Source organism: Oncorhynchus masou, chromosome 8 (assembly GCF_036934945.1).
Source record: "Oncorhynchus masou masou isolate Uvic2021 chromosome 8, UVic_Omas_1.1, whole genome shotgun sequence".
Lineage (NCBI taxonomy): Eukaryota > Metazoa > Chordata > Actinopteri > Salmoniformes > Salmonidae > Oncorhynchus > Oncorhynchus masou.
The window spans coordinates 1,584,555-1,604,554 of NC_088219.1; the positions used below are offsets into that span (position 1 = coordinate 1,584,555).

General features: G+C 44.9%; 1 protein-coding gene across 1 annotated transcript in view; it reads left to right on the top strand.

Moving 5' to 3' along the window:
* Positions 1-20,000, top strand: part of LOC135543701 (protocadherin Fat 3) — a 290,068-nt gene that overhangs the window by 99,820 nt on the left and 170,248 nt on the right. The window contains exons 22-24 of the mRNA XM_064971068.1: positions 3,202-3,400; positions 7,735-7,796; positions 14,155-14,469. Of these exons, the coding sequence (XP_064827140.1) occupies positions 3,202-3,400; positions 7,735-7,796; positions 14,155-14,469 (576 nt within the window). The remainder of the gene's footprint in view (positions 1-3,201; positions 3,401-7,734; positions 7,797-14,154; positions 14,470-20,000) is intronic.

Genomic DNA, 20,000 nt, shown 5'->3' on the forward strand with positions numbered 1-20,000 from the left:
AGCAATGCGGAACCAACAGACCATCTCTTCCTCAGTTAATACCTACATTAAGAATCAACAGACCAGTGACCATCTCTTCCTCAGTTAATACCTACATTAAGAACCAACAGACCAGTGACTATCTCTTCCTGAGCTAATTGCTATATTACATTAAGAAACTACGTGCTAACACTCTCTTGATGTTTTGCTCAATGGGCAAACTGAGTCCTGTGATGCAAAACAGACTGAGATTCTAACTCTTGGGGTGCGATCGTAAATTCCCCCTTGTGTTTGAGAGTGCTCTCTGTGCCGATCGTAAATTCCCCCTTGTGTTTGAGAGTGCTCTCTGTGCCGATCGTAAATTCCCCCTTGTGTTTGAGAGTGCTCTCTGTGCCGATCGTGTTTGAATTCCCCCTTGTGTTTGAGAGTGCTCTCTGTGCCGATCGTAAATTCCCCCTTGTGTTTGAGAGTGCTCTCTGTGCCGATCGTAAATTCCCCCTTGTGTTTGAGAGTGCTCTCTGTGCCGATCGTAAATTCCCCCCTTGTGTTTGAGAGTGCTCTCTGTGCCGATCGTAAAGTTCTCCCGATCGTTGTGTTTGAGAGTGCTCTCTGTGCCGATCGTAAATTCCCCCCTTGTGTTTGAGAGTGCTCTCTGTGCCGATCGTAAATTCCCCCTTGTGTTTGAGAGTGCTCTCTGTGCCGATCGTAAATTCCCCCTTGTGTTTGAGAGTGCTCTCTGTGCCGATCGTAAATTCCCCCCTTGTGTTTGAGAGTGCTCTCTGTGCCGATCGTAAATTCCCCCTTGTGTTTGAGAGTGCTCTCTGTGCCGATCGTAAATTCCCCCTTGTGTTTGAGAGTGCTCTCTGTGCCGATCGTAAATTCCCCCTTGTGTTTGAGAGTGCTCTCTGTGCCGATCGTAAATTCCCCCTTGTGTTTGAGAGTGCTCTCTGTGCCGATCGTAAATTTCCCCCTTGTGTTTGAGAGTGCTCTCTGTGCCGATCAGAATTTCCCCCTTGTGTTTGAGAGTGCTCTCTGTGCCGATCGTAAATTCCCCCTTGTGTTTGAGAGTGCTCTCTGTGCCGATCGTAGAATTCTGTGCCCCCCTTGTGTTTGAGAGTGCTCTCTGTGCCGATCGTGTTTGAGAGTGCTCTCTGTGCCGATCGTAAATTCCCCCTTGTGTTTGAGAGTGCTCTCTGTGCCGATCAGAAATCGTAAATTCCCCCCTTGTGTTTGAGAGTGCTCTCTGTCCCGTGTTTGAGAGTGCGTCGTAATTCCCCCTTGTGTTTGAGAGTGCTCTCTGTGCCGATCGTAAATTCCCCACTTGTGTTTGAGAGTGCTCTCTGTGCCGATCGTAAATTCCCCCCGATCTTGTGTTTGAGAGTGCTCTCTGTCCCGATCGTAAATTCCCCCCCCCTTGTGTTTGAGAGTGCTCTCTGTCCCGATCGTAAATTCCCCTTGTGTTTGAGAGTGCTCTCTGTGCCGATCGTAAATTCCCCCTTGTGTTTGAGAGTGCTCTCTGTGCCGATCGTAAATTCCCCCTTGTGTTTGAGAGTGCTCTCTGTGCCGATCGTAAATTCCCCCTTGTGTTTGAGAGTGCTCTCTGTCCCGATCGTAAATTCCCCCCTTGTGTTTGAGAGTGCTCTCTGTGCCGATCGTAAATTCCCCCCTTGTGTTTGAGAGTGCTCTCTGTGCCGATCGTAAATTCCCCCCTTGTGTTTGAGAGTGCTCTCTGTGCCGATCGGAAATTCCCCCCTTGTGTTTGAGAGTGCTCTCTGTGCCGATCGTAAATTCAGAGCGTTGTCAGATTGTCCACTCATAAATTTAGAGCATTTCGTATGCAGAGTGTATACTGCCGTCAAGTTCACATGCTAATTGGCTAAAATGGTGGCTCGCTTGCTAGGAACTTCCAGTCATAAGAGAGAACACCCTGGGAGATCACTGTGAGAGATCACCCTTGAAGAACACCTCACTGTGAACTGTTTCTTCGCGCTAGCAGAATCATAGTTAGGCTGTTTTCATGTTTTAAGAGGTTTTGTGAATGTTTTTTATTTTTATTTAACCAGGCAAGTCAGTTAAGAACAAATTCTTATTTTCAATGACGGCCTGGGAACAGTGGGTTAACTGCCTGTTCAGGGGCAGAACGACAGATTTGTACCTTGTCAGCTCGGGGATTTGAACTTGCAACCTTCAGGTTGCTAGTCCAATGCTCTAACCACTAGGCTACCCTGCTGCCCCAATGTAACTGTGTTACTGGTACCAATTTGATATCATATTAAAAACACCACCTCCCGTCTCCCCCCCGATCTCTCTCTCCCCTTTCCCCCCCGATCTCTCTCTCCCTTCTCCCCCCAATCTCTCTCTCCCTTCTCCCCCCGATCTCTCTCTCTCTTCTCCCCCGATCTCTCTCTCCCCTTTCCCCCGATCTCTCTCTCCCTTCTCCCCCAATCTCTCTCTCCCTTCTCCCCCTATCTCTCTTTCCCTTCTCTCTCTCCCTTCTTTCCCCGATCTCTCTCTCCCTTCTCCCCCGATCTCCCTTCTCCCCCCGATCTCTCTCTCCCTTCTCCCCCGATCTCTCTCTCCCTTCTCCCCCCGATCTCTCTCTCCCTTCTCTCCCCCGATCTCTCTCTCCCTTCTCCCCCGATCTCTCTCTCTTCTCCCCCGATCTCTCTCTCTTCTCCCCCGATCTCTCTCTCCTTCTCCCTCGATCTCTCTCTCCCCGATTCTCCCCCCCCCCATCTCCCTACTCCCCCCGATCTCTCTCTCCCTTCTCCCCCAATCTCTCTCTCACTTCTCCCCCGATCTCTCTCTCCCTTCTCCCCCAATCTCTCTCTCCTTCTCTCTCTCCCGATCTCCCCCCAATCTCTCTCTCCCTTCTCTCTCTCTCCTTCTCCCCCGATCTCTCTCCCTTCTCTCTCCCTTTTCTCTCCTCTCGCTCTCTCTCTCCTCTCTCTCGCCTCTCGCTCCCCTCTCTTTCTCCTCTCTCTCTCCTCCTCCTCTCTCTTCCCTCTCTCTGTCTCTCTCTCTCCCTTCTCTCTCCTCTCGCTCTCTCCTCTCTCTTCCCGCTCTCTCTCTCTCCTCTCTCTTCCCCCTCTCTCTTCCCCTTCTCTCTCTTCTCTCTCTTCCCCCTCTCTCTTCCCAATCTCTCTCTCCTCTCTTTCTCCCCTCTCTCTCCCCTCTCTCTCTCCTATCCCCCTATCCCCTGTCCCCCCCGCTCCCTTCCAGGTGGAGGACGTGAACGATAACTCCCCCTTGACCTCCGACCCCATCTATCACCCCGTCGTCATGGAAAACTCTCCCAAAGATCTGTCCGTCATCCGTATCCAGGCGCAGGACCCCGACTTCACCGCCATGCCCGGTCGCCTTAGTTACCGCATCACCGCCGGCAACCCACAGAACTTCTTCTCCATCAACTCCAAAACAGGTGACCTCTGACCCTTAACACCTGACGTCTAACCCTTAACCCTAGGGCCTGTATCAACAAAACGTCTCTGAATAGGAGTGTTGATCTCGGATCAGATTTCCACCTGTCCATATAATATTATTAATCATGGAAACTTTGTTCCTGGAGTGCCGCAGGTATTGCGGGGTTTTGATCCAACTAGGCAGCACACCTGACCAACTTATTGATCAGTTCGGTGATTGACTTAATTTCGACACACCTGGTCTTCCTGGACGGTTAAATAAAAAAAACATGACGTTGTCCTTCAGGACCGGGCCGATCCCTGATCTAAAAGAATACAGGCCCTCACGTTGTCCTTCAGGACCGGGCCGATCCCTGATCTAAAAGAATACAGGCCCTCACGTTGTCCTTCAGGACCGGGCCGATCCCTGATCTAAAAGAATACAGGCCCTCACGTTGTCCTTCAGGACCGGGCCGATCCCTGATCTAAAAGACTACAGGCCCTCACGTTGTCCTTCAGGACCGGACCGATCCCTGATCGAAAAGACTACAGGCCCTCACGTTGTCCTTCAGGACCAGGCCGATCCCTGATCTAAAAGACTACAGGCCCTCACGTTGTCCTTCAGGACCGGGCCGATCCCTGATCTAAAAGAATACAGGCCCTCATGTTGTCCTTCAGGACCGGGCCGATCCCTGATCTAAAAGAATACAGGCCCTCACCTTTAAGAATACAGGCCCTCACCATTATGAATACAGGCCCTCACCTTTAAGAATACAGGCCCTCACCTTTATGAATACAGGCCCTCACCTTTAAGAATACAGGCCCTCACCATTATGAATACAGGCCCTCACCTTTAAGAATACAGGCCCTCACCTTTAAGAATACAGGACCTCACCTTTATGAATACAGGCCCTCACCTTTAAGAATACAGGCCCTCACCTTTAAAAATACAGGCCCTCACCTTTATGAATACAGGCCCTCACCTTTATGAATACAGGCCCTCACCTTTAAGAATACAGGCCCTCACCTTTATGAATACAGGCCCTCACCTTTAAGAATACAGGCCCTCACCTTTATGAATACAGGCCCTCACCTTTAAGAATACAGGCCCTCACCTTTATGAATACAGGCCCTCACCTTTAAGAATACAGGCCCTCACCTTTATGAATACAGGCCCTCACCTTTATGAATACAGGCCCTCACCTTTATGAATACAGGCCCTCACCTTTATGAATACAGGCCCTCACCTTTAAGAATACTAGACAGTAAATTGAGTGTTGACATGGCGATGACACTAGACAGTAGATTGAGTGTAACCTTAATCTAATCCAAACACTAACCCTAACCTTAAACTAACCCTAACCTTAACCTAACCCTAACTAAAACCTAACCCTAACCTTTACCTAACCCTAACCAAAATCTAACCCTAACCCAAAATCTAACCCTAACCTTAACCTACCGCTAACCAAAATCTAACCCTAACCAAAATCGAACCCTAACCAAAATCGAACCCTAACCTTAACCTAACCCTAACCTTAATCTAACCCTAACCAAAATCTAACCCTAACCCAAATCTAACCCTAACCTCAATCTAACCTTAACCTAACCCTAACTTTAATCTAACCCTAACCTTAACCTAACCCTAACCTCAATCTAACCCTAACCTTAACCTAACCTAACCCTAACCTTAATCTAACCCTAACCTTAATCTAACCCTAACCAAAATCGAACCCTAACCAAAATCGAACCCTAACCTTAACCTTAACCTTAACCTAACCCTAACCAAAATCTAACCCTAACCCAAATCTAACCCTAACCTCAATCTAACCTTAACCTAACCTTAACCTTAATCTAACCCTAACCTTAACCTAACCCTAACCTTAACCTAACCCTAACCAAAATCTAACCCTAACCTTAACCTAACCCTAACCTCAATCTAACCCTAACCTTAACCTAACCTTAATCTAACCCTAACCTTAACCTAACCCTAACCTTAATCTAACCCTAACCAAAATCTAACCCTAACCCAAAATCTAACCCTAACCTCAATCTAACCTTAACCTAACCCTAACTTTAATCTAACCCTAACCTTAACCTAACCCTAACCTCAATCTAACCCTAACCTTAACCTAACCTAACCCTAACCTTAATCTAACCCTAACCTTAACCTAACCCTAACCTTAATCTAACCCCAACCCAAAATCTAACCCTAACCTTAACCTAACCTTAACCTTAATCTAACCCTAACCTTAACCTAACCCTAACCTTAACCTAACCTTAACCTTAATCTAACCCTAACCTTAACCTAACCCCAACCTTAATCTAACCCTAACCTTAACCTAACCCCAACCTTAATCTAACCATAACTTTAATCTAACCCTAACCTAAACCTAACCTTAACCTTATCCTTAACCTAATGTCCTTCGGTCTCTGGATTTTAGTTAATTTACTATTCTAGTAAGGACTTCTGGTACTCCCACACACAGTACTGTACTCCCAGTAGTGTGTGTGGGAGTACCAGAAGTCCTTACTAGAATAGTAAATTAACTAAGTATAGTACAACATGTACACACACACACGCACACACAGACACACGCACACGCACACGCACACGCACACGCACACACGGACGGACACGGACGGACGGACGGACGGACGGACACACACGGACGGACGGACGGACACACATAAACACACAAACACACATACACACATACACACACACATAAACACATACACACATACACACACACATAAACACACACACACACACACACACACACACAAACACACACACACACACACACATAAACACACACACACACACACACACACACACACACACACACACACACACACACACACACACACACACACACACACACACACACACACATAAACACACACACACACACACATAAACACACACACACACACACACATACACACACACATAAACACATACACACATACACACACACATAAACACACACACACACACACACACACACATAAACACACACACACACACACACACATAAACACACACACACACACACACACACACACACACACACACACACACACACACACACACACACACACACACACACACACACACACACACACACACACACACATAAACACACACACACACACACATAAACACACACACACACACACACATACACACACACATAAACACATACACACATACACACACACATAAACACACACACACACACACACACACACATAAACACACACACACACACACACACACATAAACACACACACACACACACACACACACACACACACACACACACACACACACACACACACACACACACACACACACACACACACACACACACACACATAAACACATACACACATACACACACACACACACACACACACACACAAGAACATTGGAGCATTGGGCCGAAGGGTTTCTGGATATAATCCCCAAGCTGACGCGGTAGAAATGGATCGTTCTACCCCTCAGCAACCCACTGTTCCCCGGGTGCCAATGACGTTGATGTCAATTAAGGCAGTCCCCCACACTTCTCTGATTTAGAGGGGTTGGGTTAAATCCGCAAGACACAGGTCAGTTGAATACATTCAGTTGTACAACTGACAAGGCACAGTGGCTTGCGACAGCCTTACAACCTGGAATTAAAATGGATTTTTGGGGGGTTTGTAATCATTTGATTTACACAACATCTCCACCTCTTTGAAACAAACGAGAAATAAAACAAAACAACTGAAAACATGAGCGTGCGTAACTATTCACCCCCCCCCCCAAAGTCAATACTTTGTAGAGCCACCTTTTGCAGCAATTACAGCTGCAAGTCTCTTGGGGTATGTCTCTATAAGCTTGGCACATCTAGCCACTGGGATTTTTGACCATTCTTCAAGGCAAAACTGCTCCAGCTCCTTCAAGTTGGATGGGTTCTGCTGTTGTACAACAATCCTTAAGTACTACCACAGATTCTCAATTTGATTGAGGTCTGTGCTTTGAATAGGTCATTCCAAGACATTTAAATGTTTCCCCTTAAACCACTCGAGTGTTGCTTTAGCAGTGTGCTTAGGGTCATTGTCCTGCAGGAAGGTGAACTTTCGTCCCAGTCTCAAATCTCTGGAAGACTGAAACAGGTTTCCCTCAAGAATTGTATTTGTGTATTTAGTGCCATTCATCATTCCTTCAATTCTGACCAGTTTCCCTGCCAATGAAAAACATCCCCATAGCATGATGTTGCCACCACCATGCTTCACTGTGGGGATGATGTTCTCGGGGTGAGGTGAGGGGTTGTTCTGTATGTTAACCGTGTTTTATTCTGTTCTTCAGGTCTGATAACAACAACATTGAGGAAACTGGACAGAGAGCAGCAAGCAGAGCACTTCCTAGAGGTACACCAACGTGTGTGTGTGTGTGTGTGTGTGTGTGTGCGTGCGTGTGATCGACCAGTATCTTTGATGAGGGCCCAGGAGCTAATCTGCTCATAAATGGGGCGCTGGCAAAGACCTCCAGCCTCCCCAACGGTCATCAATGAACAGAAATACTGTAGGTACAATTAAGTAAAGTACCTGTTTGTGTGTCAGTACAAAACTTGAAAATAAAAGAGAGCCGCACACTCTAGGAGCTCAGATGCAATAATGTAATGTCCAACGCTGTCTTCATCAGGGTATAATCAAACACTGCGGGATGACTCGTTTATATAGTGTCAAAAGACACAGGTGTCTGTAATCATGGCCAAGAGTGGCCTAATATCATTGGTTAATAATCAAATATTAAAATGGCATACAAAGAACAGCATACACACAACAAATGGATAGCATACGATCATAGATTCATTTTAGACTACACAAGCTTACAAACAAGTGTTTCAGATATCACCTGTTAGTGTGTCAGATATCACCTGTTAGTGTGTCAGATATCACCTGTTAGTGTGTCAGATATCACCTGTTAGTGTGTCAGATATCACCTGTTAGTGTGTCAGATACCACGTATTAGTGTGTCAGATATCATAGTGTCAGATATCACCTGTTAGTGTGTCAGATATCACCTGTTAGTGTGTCAGATATCACCTGTTAGTGTGTCAGATACCACGTATTAGTGTGTCAGATATCATAGTGTCAGATATCACCTGTTAGTGTGTCAGATATCACCTGTTAGTGTGTCAGATACCACCTGTTAGTGTGTCAGATATCACCTGTTAGTGTGTCAGATATCACCTGTTAGTGTGTCAGATATCACCTGTTGGTGTGTCAGATATCACCTGTTAGTGTGTCAGATATCACCTGTTAGTGTGTCATATATCACCTGTTGGTGTGTCAGATATCACCTGTTAGTGTGTCAGATATCACCTGTTAGTGTGTCAGATATCACCTGTTAGTGTGTCAGATATCATAGTGTGTCAGATATCACCTGTTAGTGTGTCAGCTATCACCTGTTAGTGTGTTAGATATCACCTCTTAGTGTGTCAGATATCATAGTGTGTCAGATATCACCTATTAGTGTGTCAGATATCATAGTGTATTAGATATCACCTGTTAGTGTGTCAGATATCACCTATTAGTGTATCAGATATCACCTGTTGGTGTGTCAGATATCACCTGTTAGTGTGTCAGATATCATAGTGTGTCAGATATCACCTATTAGTGTGTCAGATATCACCTGTTAGTGTGTCAGATATCATAGTGTGTCAGATATCACCTGTTAGTGTGTCAGATATCACCTATTAGTGTATCAGATATCACCTGTTGGTGTGTCAGATATCACCTGTTAGTGTGTCAGATATCATAGTGTGTCAGATATAACCTATTAGTGTGTCAGATATCACATGTTAGTGTGTCAGATATCACATGTTAGTGTGTCAGATATCACCTGTTAGTGTGTCAGATATCACCTGTTGGTGTGTCAGATATCACCTGTTAGTGTGTCAGATATCATAGTGTGTCAGATATCAACTATTAGTGTGTCAGATATCACCTATTAGTGTGTCAGATATCACCTGTTAGTGTGTCAGATATCACCTGTTAGTGTGTCAGATATCACCTGTTAGTGTGTCAGATATCATAGTGTGTCAGATATCAACTATTAGTGTGTCAGATATCACCTGTTATTGTGTCAGATATCACCTGTTAGTGTGTCAGATATCACCTGTTAGTGTGTCAGATATCACCTGTTAGTGTGTCAGATATCACATGTTAGTGTGTCAGATATCACATGTTAGTGTGTCAGATATCACCTGTTAGTGTGTCAGATATCACCTGTTAGTGTGTCAGATATCACCTGTTAGTGTGTCAGATATCACCTGTTAGTGTGTCAGATATCACCTGTTAGTGTGTCAGATATCACCTATTAGTGTGTCAGATATCACCTGTTAGTGTGTCAGATATCACCTGTTAGTGTGTCAGATATCACCTGTTAGTGTGTCAGATATCATAGTGGGTCAGATATCACCTGTTGGTGTGTCAGATATCACCTGTTGGTGTGTCAGATATCACCTGTTATTGTGTCAGATATCACCTGTTGGTGTGTCAGATATCACCTGTTAGTGTGTCAGATATCACCTGTTAGTGTGTCAGATATCACCTATTAGTGTGTCAGATATCACCTGTTAGTGTGTCAGATATCACCTGTTAGTGTGTCAGATATCACCTGTTGGTGTGTCAGATATCACCTGTTAGTGTGTCAGATATCACCTGTTAGTGTGTCAGATATCACCTGTTAGTGTGTCAGATATCACCTGTTAGTGTGTCAGATATCACCTGTTAGTGTCAGATATCATAGTGTATTAGATATCACCTGTTTGTGTGTCAGATATCACCTGTTAGTGTGTCAGATATCACCTGTTAGTGTGTCAGATATCACCTGTTAGTGTGTCAGATATCACATATTAGTGTGTTTTTAGACTGTTTTTCAGTCTCTCGGTCCCTGCTTTGATGCACCTGTACTGACCTCGTTTTCTGGATGAAAGTGGGGTGAACAGGCAGTGGCCAGGTGGTTGTTGTCCTTGATGATCGTTTTGGCCTTCCTGTGACATTGGTTGCTGTAGGTGTCCTGGAGGGCAGGCAGTGTGCCCTGGTGATGCGTTATCTTGTCATTGTTGGTAATCAGGCCTACTACCGTTGTGTCGTTTGCAAGCTTGATGACTGAGTTGGAGGCATGCATGGCTACGCAGTCATGGGAGTACAGGAGGGGGCTGAGCGCGCACCCTTGAGGGTCCCCTGTGTTGAGGATTAGTGAAGTGGCGGTGTTGTTTCCTACCTTCACCACCTGGGGGGAGCCTGACAGGAAGTCCAGGACCCAGTTGCACAGGACTGGGTTCAGACCCAGGGCCCCGAGCTTAATGATGAGCTTGGAGGGTACTATGGTGTTGAAGGATGAGCTACAGTCAACATACAGCATTTTTACATAGGTATTCCTCTTGTCCAGATGGTATAGGGCAGTGTGCAGGGCGATGGCGATTGCATCGTCTGTGGATCTTTTGGGGCGGTAAGCAAACTGAAGTGGGACTTGGGTCTTACTTTTGCTTTCATGGGTACAGGAACAATGGTGGACATCTTGAAGCGGGTGGCGACAGTGGGGACAGCAGACTGGGTTAGGGGAGAATATGTCCGTAAACACCCAGCCAGCTGGTCTGCGCATACTCTGAGGACGCGGCGAGGGATGCCGTCTGGGCTGGCATCTTGCCAGAGTTAACATGCTTAAATGTCCTTCGGAGCGGGCCACATTGTGTGCCGCACTGTGTCCTCAAAGCGGGTGAAGAAGGTGTTAATGTTTTCCGGGAGCACTTTGGTGGTTTCCCCTTTGTACTTGATTGCCTGTAGACCCTGACACTTATGTATCGTGGCTGAGCTGTTAAATTGCAACTCCACTTTGTCTCTGTACTGACGTTTTGCCTGTTTGATTGCCTTACGGAGGAATTAACTACGCTGTTTTTTAACTACACCATAACTACTGTTTAACTACACCATATTCCCAGTTACCTTGCCATGGTTAAAATCCCCAGCTAGAATTGTTATTTATTTAATTATTTATTTTATTTAACCTTTATTTAATTAGGCAATACATGGGGCCTCTGATATGAGGTTTCCAGTTTGCATAAAGTCCAGTGTAATTCTTGGAGGGCCGTGGTGATATCGGCTTGTGGTGGAATATACACGGCTGTGACTATAACCAAAGATAATTCTCTTGGGAGGTAATACGATCAGTATTTGATTGTGAGTTAACCATGAAACCGACACCAAAACCCTTCTTCTTCCCGGAGAGTTCATTATTCCTGTCTGAGCTATGAACTGAGAACCCAGCTGGCTGTATGGACGGGGACAGTATATCCTGAGAGAGCCGTGATTCCGTGAAATAGAGTATGTTACCCTCCCCGATGTCTCACTGGAAGAAGATCCTCGCCCAGAGCTTGTCTACTTCCTTGTCCAGAGACTGAACATTAGCGAGTAATATACTCGGAAGCGGTGGATGGTATGCACCCCTCTTGAGTCGGACTAGAAGTTCACTCCGAATACTTCTTCGCCGCCTGTTGCATCTTGGAGCAGCCTCTGGGATAAGTTCAATTACTCTGGGGGGTACAAGTAAAGGATCCAATTTGAGAAATTCCTGGTCGTAATGCAGTTGAGTTACTACCGCTCTGAAATCCAGAAGTTATTTCTGGCTGTATGTAATAACACAAAAACTGATCTGGCATAATAATGTAAGAAATAACACTCAAAAAAACAATATACTGTAAAGTTGCTTAGGAGCTAGAAGCAGATGATGTCTGGCTGTGCCATCTCTGAATTATTTTCCCCACAGGGTTAGTTATACAAGACTGCGTGTTTGTCCTCTATGTTTAACAGTCTGGTAAGCAGGCCAGAGCAGAGCATAGCAGTATGTTTCTGATCAATGTGATTGATCAGTGATCAGCTCTCTACTGACCTACCGATCAATACCACAGAGATATCCCTGTGAGGAAAGACCCACGTGACCCAACATGCCCTCTGTTCCAAAACTCTGTCCTATCTACTAATTGTACACTTGTTCATTTCCCTTTATGGTTTCCTTTGTATTATTTTCCCAGTACACTACTTCCTGTAGTCCTGGCTGATTATAATCAGATGCTTTACTGATGGCGACACAGGTGCTAACTCTCCCTGGGCTAGTTAATTGTTGGCCATATGATCAATACTTCTGGATGATGATTGATTATTGTCAATTCATGATTAGATTATATAGGTAATGGTGACAGACAGACTGAATCATATTGACAGATGTTTGTACTGTACATTCTTATTCAGTCCGGTAATGTCCCGTCTCTCCACTGTGTGTGTCTCTGTCCCCAGGTAACGGTTAGGGACAGTCCGGTAATGTCCCGTCTCTCCACTGTGTGTGTCTCTGTCCCCAGGTAACGGTCATGGACAGTCCGGTAATGTCCCGTCTCTCCACTGTGTGTGTCTCTGTCCCCAGGTAACGGTTAGGGACAGTCCGGTAATGTCCCGTCTCTCCACTGTGTGTGTCTCTGTCCCCAGGTAACGGTCATGGACAGTCCGGTAATGTCCCGTCTCTCCACTGTGTGTGTCTCTGTCCCCAGGTAACGGTTAGGGACAGTCCGGTAATGTCCCGTCTCTCCACTGTGTGTGTCTCTGTCCCCAGGTAACGGTCATGGACAGTCCGGTAATGTCCCGTCTCTCCACTGTGTGTGTCTCTGTCCCCAGGTAACGGTTAGGGACAGTCCGGTAATGTCCCGTCTCTCCACTGTGTGTGTCTCTGTCCCCAGGTAACGGTCATGGACAGTCCGGTAATGTCCCGTCTCTCCACTGTGTGTGTCTCTGTCCCCAGGTAACGGTTAGGGACAGTCCGGTAATGTCCCGTCTCTCCACTGTGTGTGTCTCTGTCCCCAGGTAACGGTCATGGACAGTCCGGTAATGTCCCATCTCTCCACTGTGTGTGTCTCTGTCCCCAGGTAACGGTTAGGGACAGTCCGGTAATGTCCCGTCTCTCCACTGTGTGTGTCTCTGTCCCCAGGTAACGGTCATGGACAGTCCGGTAATGTCCCATCTCTCCACTGTGTGTGTCTCTGTCCCCAGGTAACGGTTATGGACAGTCCGGTAATGTCCCATCTCTCCACTGTGTGTGTCTCTGTCCCCAGGTAACGGTAAGGGACAGTCCGGTAATGTCCCGTCTCTCCACTGTGTGTGTCTCTGTCCCCAGGTAACGGTCATGGACAGTCTGGTAATGTCCCGTCTCTCCACTGTGTGTGTCTCTGTCCCCAGGTAACGGTTAGGGACAGTTCGGTAATGTCCCGTCTCTCCACTGTGTGTGTCTCTGTCCCCAGGTAACGGTTATGGACAGTCCGGTAATGTCCCGTCTCTCCACTGTGTGTGTCTCTGTCCCCAGGTAACGGTCATGGACAGTCCGGTAATGTCCCGTCTCTCCACTGTGTGTGTCTCTGTCCCCAGGTAACGGTCATGGACAGTCCGGTAATGTCCCGTCTCTCCACTGTGTGTGTCTCTGTCCCCAGGTAACGGTCATGGACAGTCCGGTAATGTCCCGTCTCTCCACTGTGTGTGTCTCTGTCCCCAGGTAAGGGTCATGGACAGTCCGGTAATGTCCCGTCTCTCCACTGTGTGTGTCTCTGTCCCCAGGTAACGGTCATGGACAGTCCGGTAATGTCCCGTCTCTCCACTGTGTGTGTCTCTGTCCCCAGGTAACGGTCATGGACAGTCCGGTATTGTCCCATCTCTCCACTGTGTGTGTCTCTGTCCCCAGGTAACGGTCATGGACAGTCCGGTAATGTCCCGTCTCTCCACTGTGTGGGTCATAGTCCACATCCAGGATGAAAACGATAACATCCCCACATTCACCGAGTCCGTCTACCGGATCAGCTTACCGGAACGCGACCGGAACAAGCGCGGTGATCCCATCTATCGGGTGTTTGCGTTCGACCTCGACCTGGACACCAACGGCAACATCACATACAGCATCGTCGGGGGTAACGATGATGAGAAGTTCAGCATTGACCCGCTGACCGCAATGGTGTCGTCACACAAGATGGTCACGGCAGGAAGCTATGACATCATCACCGTAAGTGTCCCTTGTCTGTAGCATCACTTTGTCAAAAGCAACTTGCGGGCCAGAAAAAGGGCAGTTATTTGAAAATATATAGATCCATTATAATGTTATATATATTTAACTAGGCAAGTCAGTTAAGAACAAATTCCCATTTACATTGAAACCCTAGCCGACACTGGACCAATGGTGCGTCGACAAATGGAGCTCCCAATCACGGCAGGTTGTGATGCAGTCTGGAATCGAACCAGGACTGTAGCACTGAGATGTAGTGCCTTGGACCGCTGCGCCACTCAGGAGACCAACACACCTACTCATTAAAGGGTTTTCTCATTTCCTCTAATACATATGGAATCTTGTAGTAACCAAAAAAGTGTAAAACAAATCAATATGTATATTATATTTAAGATTCTTCAAAGTAGCCAATCTTTGCCTTGATGACAGCTTTGCACACTCTTGGGATTCTCTCAACCAGCTTCACCTGGAATGGTCGCGCTTGAAGGAGTTCCCACATATGCTGAGCACTTGTTGGCTGCTTTTCCTTCCCTCTGCGTTCCAAAAATCACTGAAAGTGTCACCACCAAATCACCTCCTCCTCCATGCTTCACGGTGGGAACTACACATCCGGAGATCATCTGTTCACCTACTCTGCGTCTCACAAAGACACGGCTGTTGGAACCAATAATCTCAAATTTAGACTCATTAGACCAAAGGACAGATTTCCACTGGTCTATTGTCCATTGCTCGTCTCTTCTTTTATTTGTGTCCTTTAGTAGTGGTTTCTTTGCAGCAATTCGACCATGAAGGCCTGATTCAGTCTCCTCTGAACAGTTGATGTTGAGATGTGTCTGTTACTTGAACTCTGTGAAGCATTTTTTTGGGCTGCAATTTCTGAGGCTTGTAACTCTAATGAACTTATCCCCTGCTGCAGAGGTAACTCTGGGTCCTCCTTTCCTGTGGTGGTCCTCATGAGAGCCAGTTTCATCAAAGCGCTTGATAGTTTTTTCGACTGCACTTGAAGAAACTTTCAAAGATCTTGAAATGTTCCGGATTGACTGACATTCATGTCTTAAAAGTGACGATGGATTGTCGTTACTCTTTGCTTATTTCAGCTGTTCTTGCCATAATATGGACTTGGCCTTTTACCAAATAGGGCGATCTTCTGTATACCACAACTGATTGGCTCAAACACATTAAGAAGGAAAGAAATTCCACAAATTAGCTTTTAACAAGGCATTCCAGGTGACTACCTCATGAAGCTGGTTGAGAGAATGCCAAGAGTGTGCAAAGCTGTCATCAAGGCAAAGGGTGGCTCCTTTTGAAGAATCTCAAATATAAAAAATATTTTGATTTGTTTAACACTTTTTTGGTTAATACATGATTATATTATTCCATATGTGTTATTTGAAAGTAGAAAATTGTAAAAATATAGAAAAACCCTGTAATGAGTAGGTGTGTCCAGACTTTTGACTGGTACTGTATATATATATATCTCCATTATAATTTATATAAATGTATATATATATATTTTATATTTTAATTTTAATATGTATATATATATGTATATATATATGTATATATATGTATATATATATATGTATATATATGTATATATATCTCCGTTATAATTTATATAAATTTATATAAATGTATATATATATATATATATCTCCGTTATAATTTATATAAATGTATAGGTCCGGAATGCTGGCCTTCTACACAGAGTTCCTCTGTCCTGTGTTCTTTTGCCCATCTTAATATTTTCTTCTTATTGGCCAGTCTGAGATATGGCTTTTTCTTTCCGTTCTTTGCAATGTACGGAAAACCTAGAAGGTACTCTGCCTAGGAGGTCAGCATCCCAGAGTCACCTCCCCACTGTTGACGTTGAGACTGGTGTTTTGCGGGTCCTATTTAATGAAGCTGCCAGTCGAGGACTTCTGAGGCATCTGTGTTTCAAACTAGACAATCTAATGTACTTGTCCTTTTGCTCAGTTGTGCACTGACGAGTTGCAGAAGAAAGCTCTTTGTTTCTGGGCATTTTTGAGCCTGTAATCGAACCCACAAATGCTGATGCTCCAGATTCTCAACTAGTCTAAAGAAGGCCAGCTTTATTGCTTCTTTAATCAGGACACCAGTTTTCAACTATTCCCTCTATGTAACAGTATAACTTTAGACCAGAGCCCTATAGCACCCTATTCCCTCTATGTAACAGTATAACTTTAGACCAGAGCCCTATAGCACCCTATTCCCTCTATGTAACAGTATAACTTTAGACTGTCCCCTCACCCATACCCGGGCGCGAACCAGGGACCCTCTGCACACATCAACAACAGTCACCCACGAAGCATCGTTACCCATCGCTCCACAAAAGCCGCAGCCCTTGCAGAGCAAGGGGAACGACTACTTCAAGGTCTCAGAGCAAGTGACGTCACCGATTGAAACGCTATTTAGCGCGAACACCGCTAACTAGCTAGCCATTTCACATCTGTTACACTAACATAATTGCAAATGGGTTTTCTAATGATCAATTTGCCTTTTAAAATGATAAACTTGGATTAGCTAACACAACGTTGTATTGGAACACAGAAGTGATGGTTGCTGAAAATGGGCCTCTATACGCCTATGTAGATATTCCATTAAAATCAGCCGTTTCCAGCTACAAAAGTCATTTACAACATTAACAGTGTCTACACTGTATTTCTGATAAATTTGATGTTATTTTAATGGGCAAAAAAAAGTGCTTTTCTTTCAAAATCAAGAACATTTCTAAGTGACCCCAAACAGTAGTGTAGGTTCATTATCATTTATATAAATACAGTATATATGTCCATTATCATTCATATAAATATATAGGTCCATTATCATTTACATAAATATATAGGTCCATTATCATTTATATAAATTCGTAGGTCCATTATAATTTATATAAATATATAGGTATGTTATCATTTATATAAATATATAGGTCCATGATAATTTATATAAATATATAGGTCCATTATGATTTACATAAATATATAGGTTTATTATAATTTATATAAATACAGTATATAGGTCCGTTATCATTTATATAAATATATAGGTCTGTTATCATTTATATAAATATATAGGTCCGTTATCATTTATATAAATATATATGTCCGTTATCATTTATATAAATATATATGTTCGTTATCATTTATATAAATATATATGTCCGTTATCATTTATATAAATATATATGTCCGTTATCATTTATATAAATATATATGTCCGTTATCATTTATATAAATATATAGGTCCGTTATCATTTATATAAATATATAGGTCCGTTATCATTTATATAAATATATAGGTCCGTTATCATTTATATAAATATATATGTCCGTTATCATTTATATAAATATATATGTCCGTTATCATTTATATAAATATATATGTCCGTTATCATTTATATAAATATATATGTCCGTTATCATTTATATAAATATATATGTCCGTTATCATTTATATAGATATATATGTCCGTTATCATTTATATAAATATATATGTCCGTTATCATTTATATAAATATATATGTCCGTTATCATTTATATAAATATATATGTCCGTTATCATTTATATAGATATATAGGTCCGTTATCATTTCGGCATACTTTCTATCTAGTTTTAGATGTTCAAGAGTGACCAGGTGTTCTTCCTCTTTTCCAACCTTCCCCCTGATATAAGATGAATGTACTGAGTCTCTCAGTACTAAAACCTGATATAAGATGAATGCACTGAGTCTCTCAGCCCTAAAACCTGATATAAGATGAATGTACTGAGTCGCTCACCCTTAAAACCTGATATAAGATGAATGTACTGAGTCTCTCAGCCCTAAAACCTGATATAAGATGAATGCACTGAGTCTCTCAGCCCTAAAACCTGATATAAGATGAATGTACTGAGTCGCTCACCCTTAAAACCTGATATAAGATGAATGTACTGAGTCTCTCAGCCCTAAAACCTGATATAAGATGAATGCACTGAGTCTCTCAGCCCTAAAACCTGATATAAGAGGCTCCGCTCTACCTAGCCTTCCAATAGGCTCAGCTCTACCTAGCCTTCCAATAGGCACCGCTCTACCTAGCCTTCCAATAGGCTCCGCTCTACCTAGCCTTCCAATAGGCTCCGCTCTCCCTAGCCTTCCAATAGGCTCAGCTCTACCTAGCCTTCCAATAGGCTTCGCTCTACCTAGCCTTCCAATAGGCTCCGCTCTACCTAGACTTCCAATAGGCTCCGCTCTACCTAGCCTTCCAATGGACTCCGCTCTACCTAGCCTTCCAATAGGCTCCGCTCTACCTAGCCTTCCAATAGGCTCCGCTCTACCTAGCCTTCCAATAGGCTCCGCTCTACCTAGCCTTCCAATAGGCTCCGCTCTACCTAGCCTTCCAATAGGCTCCGCTCTACCTAGACTTCCAATAGGCTCAGCTCTACCTAGCCTTCCAATAGGCTCCGCTCTACCTAGACTTCCAATAGGCTCTGCTCTACCTAGCCTTCCAATAGGCTCTGCTCTACCTAGCCTTCCAATAGGCTCAGCTCTACCTAGCCTTCCAATAGGCTCCGCTCTACCTAGCCTTCCAATAGGCTCCGCTCTACCTAGCCTTCCAATAGGCTCCGCTCTACCTAGACTTCCAATAGGCTCCGCTCTACCTAGACTTCCAATAGGCTCCGCTCTACCTAGACTTCCAATAGGCTCCGCTCTACCTAGCCTTCCAATAGGCTCCGCTCTACCTAGCCTTCCAATAGGCTCCGCTCTACCTAGCCTTCCAATAGGCTCCGCTCTACCTAGCCTTCCAATAGGCTCCGCTCTACCTAGCCTTCCAATAGGCTCCGCTCTACCTAGCCTTCCAATAGGCTCCGCTCTACCTAGGCTTCCAATAGGCTCCGCTCTACCTAGCCTTCCAATAGGCTCCGCTCTACCTAGACTTCCAATAGGCTCCGCTCTACCTAGCCTTCCAATAGGCTCCGCTCTACCTAGACTTCCAATAGGCTCCGCTCTACCTAGCCTTCCAATAGGCTCCTCTCTACCTAGCCTTCCAATAGGCTCCGCTCTACCTAGCCTTCCAATAGGCTCCGCTCTACCTAGACTTCCAATAGGCTCCGCTCTCTACCTAGCCTTCCAATAGGCTCCGCTCTACCTAGCCTTCCAATAGGCTCCGCTCTACCTAGCCTTCCAATAGGCTCCGCTCTACCTAGCCTTCCAATAGGCTCCGCTCTACCTAGCCTTCCAATAAGCTCCGCTCTACTTAGCCTTCCAATAGGCTCCGCTCTACCTAGCCTTCCAATAGGCTCCGCTCTACCTAGCCTTCCAATAGGCTCAGCTCTACCTAGCCTTCCAATAGGCTCCGCTCTACCTAGCCTTCCAATAGGCTCAGCTCTACCTAGCCTTCCAATAGGCTCCGCTCTACCTAGCCTTCCAATAGGCTCCGCTCTACCTAGACTTCCAATAGGCTCCGCTCTACCTAGACTTCCAATAGGCTCCGCTCTACCTAGACTTCCAATAGGCTCCGCTCTACCTAGACTT